The sequence below is a fragment of the Callorhinus ursinus genome, unplaced genomic scaffold (assembly GCF_003265705.2).
Source record: "Callorhinus ursinus isolate GAN/ISIS: 27379988/994484 unplaced genomic scaffold, GSC_fseal_2.0 scaffold7492, whole genome shotgun sequence".
NCBI classification, from domain to species: domain Eukaryota; kingdom Metazoa; phylum Chordata; class Mammalia; order Carnivora; family Otariidae; genus Callorhinus; species Callorhinus ursinus.
The window spans coordinates 1-2325 of NW_027404542.1; the positions used below are offsets into that span (position 1 = coordinate 1).

At 64.2% G+C, this 2325-nt stretch overlaps 1 protein-coding gene across 1 annotated transcript; it reads right to left on the reverse strand.

Annotated features, from left to right (window-relative positions):
• Positions 1–5: 5 nt before the first annotated feature.
• On the reverse strand, positions 6–2100 carry LOC112818884 (heat shock 70 kDa protein 1; the record flags this gene model as incomplete). Its single annotated transcript, XM_025865969.2, has 1 exon — positions 6–2100. A coding segment is annotated over exon 1 (1920 nt), but the record flags the coding sequence as incomplete, so codon positions are not given.
• Positions 2101–2325: the final 225 nt, after the last annotated feature.

The window sequence follows — 2325 nt, forward strand, 5'->3', positions numbered from 1 at the left end:
TAATCCACCTCCTCAATGGTGGGGCCAGACCCAGAGCCCCCTTTGGGGGCCTGAGCCCCAAAGCCTCCGGCCCCGGGGCCTCCCGCCCCCTGGTACAGTCCGGTGATGATGGGGTTACACACCTGCTCCAGCTCCTTCCTCTTGTGCTCAAACTCATCCTTCTCGGCCAAGGTGTTGGCGTCCAGCCAGGAAATCACCTCCTGGCACTTGTCCAGCACCTTCTTCTTGTCCGCCTCGCTGATCTTCCCCTTGAGTCCCTCATCCTCCACGGCACTCTTCATGTTGAAGGCGTAGGACTCCAGGGCGTTCTTGGCGGACACCCTGTCGCGCTGCACCTCGTCCTCGGCTTTGTACTTCTCGGCCTCCTGCACCATGCGCTCGATCTCCTCCTTGCTCAGGCGGCCCTTGTCGTTGGTGATGGTGATCTTGTTGGCCTTGCCCGTGCTCTTGTCCGTGGCCGTGACGTTCAGGATGCCGTTGGCGTCGATGTCGAAGGTCACCTCGATCTGGGGCACTCCCCGGGGGGCCGGGGGGATGCCGCTCAGCTCGAAGCGCCCCAGCAGGTTGTTGTCCCGCGTCATGGCCCTCTCGCCCTCGTACACCTGGATCAGCACGCCAGGCTGGTTGTCCGAGTAGGTGGTGAAGATCTGCGTCTGCTTGGTGGGGATGGTGGAGTTGCGCTTGATCAGGGCGGTCATCACGCCCCCGGCCGTCTCCAGCCCCAGTGACAGCGGAGCCACGTCCAGCAGCAGCAGGTCCTGCACGTTCTCAGACTTGTCCCCCATCAGGATGGCTGCCTGCACCGCCGCCCCGTAGGCCACTGCCTCGTCGGGATTGATGCTCTTGTTGAGGTCGCGCCCGTTGAAGAAGTCTTGCAGCAGCTTCTGCACCTTGGGGATGCGGGTGGAGCCCCCCACCAGGACCAGGTCGTGGATCTGGGCCTTGTCCAGCTTGGCGTCGCGCAGCGCCTTCTCCACGGGCTCCAGGGTGCTCCGGAACAGGTCGGAGCACAGCTCCTCGAACCGCGCCCGGGTGATGGACGTGTAGAAGTCGATGCCCTCGAACAGGGAGTCGATCTCCAGGCTGGCTTGGGTGCTGGACGACAGGGTCCTCTTGGCCCTCTCGCAGGCGGTGCGCAGCCGCCTCACGGCCCGCTTGTTCTGGCTGATGTCCTTCTTGTGCTTCCTCTTGAACTCCTCCACGAAGTGGTTCACCAGCCTGTTGTCAAAGTCCTCCCCTCCCAGGTGGGTGTCCCCGGCCGTGGCCTTCACCTCGAAGATGCCGTCGTCGATCGTCAGGATGGACACGTCGAAGGTGCCGCCGCCCAGGTCAAAGATGAGCACGTTGCGCTCCCCCTTGCCGGTCCTGTCCAGGCCGTAGGCGATGGCGGCGGCCGTGGGCTCGTTGATGATCCTCAGCACGTTCAGCCCCGCGATCACCCCCGCGTCCTTGGTGGCCTGGCGCTGCGAGTCGTTGAAGTAGGCCGGCACGGTGATCACCGCGTTGGTCACCGGGTAGCCCAGGTACGCCTCGGCGATCTCCTTCATCTTGGTCAGCACCATGGACGAGATCTCCTCGGGGTAGAACGCCTTGGTCTCCCCCTTGTAGCTCACCTGCACCTTGGGCTTATCTCCGTCGTTGATCACCTGGAAAGGCCAGTGCTTCATGTCCGACTGCACCACCGGGTCGCCGAACTTGCGGCCGATCAGCCGCTTCGCGTCGAACACGGTGTTCTGCGGGTTCAGCGCCACCTGGTTCTTGGCCGCATCCCCGATGAGCCGCTCGGTGTCCGTGAAGGCCACGTAGCTGGGGGTGGTGCGGTTGCCCTGGTCGTTGGCGATGATCTCCACCTTGCCGTGCTGGAACACCCCCACGCAGGAGTAGGTGGTGCCCAGGTCGATGCCGATGGCCGCGGTTTTCGCCATGCCGCTGTCCTGCTCCCTTGCCCCGCGCTCAGGTTCAGGCTCCGTGAAAGGCGGTCGGGATCCGCGACGAGGAGCTCGGTCTTTTCTGAAGCTGCGAACTCGAGGACGTGCGGGATCGGGACGCGGCGGGTCTGCGAAAGTTGCGCCGGCGGACGCCACACGATAGGCGGCTGTCTCTCGGACAGGACAAAAATCCTGTTTGTCAGCGGCTGGGCGGCTCTGTGTTTATAACGCTTCACCCGGCCCCGCCTTTCCCATCCTCGGCCAATCGCGGAGCCCTGCGGGCCTGCCAGGTCGGGAATATTCCACGGGTTTCGTCTCGCGTCCTGCCTCCAGGCTTTCTGGGACCAATCGGCGTCCGGGGTGCCGCCCCTCCCAGAACTCTCCAGACTCTTCTGGG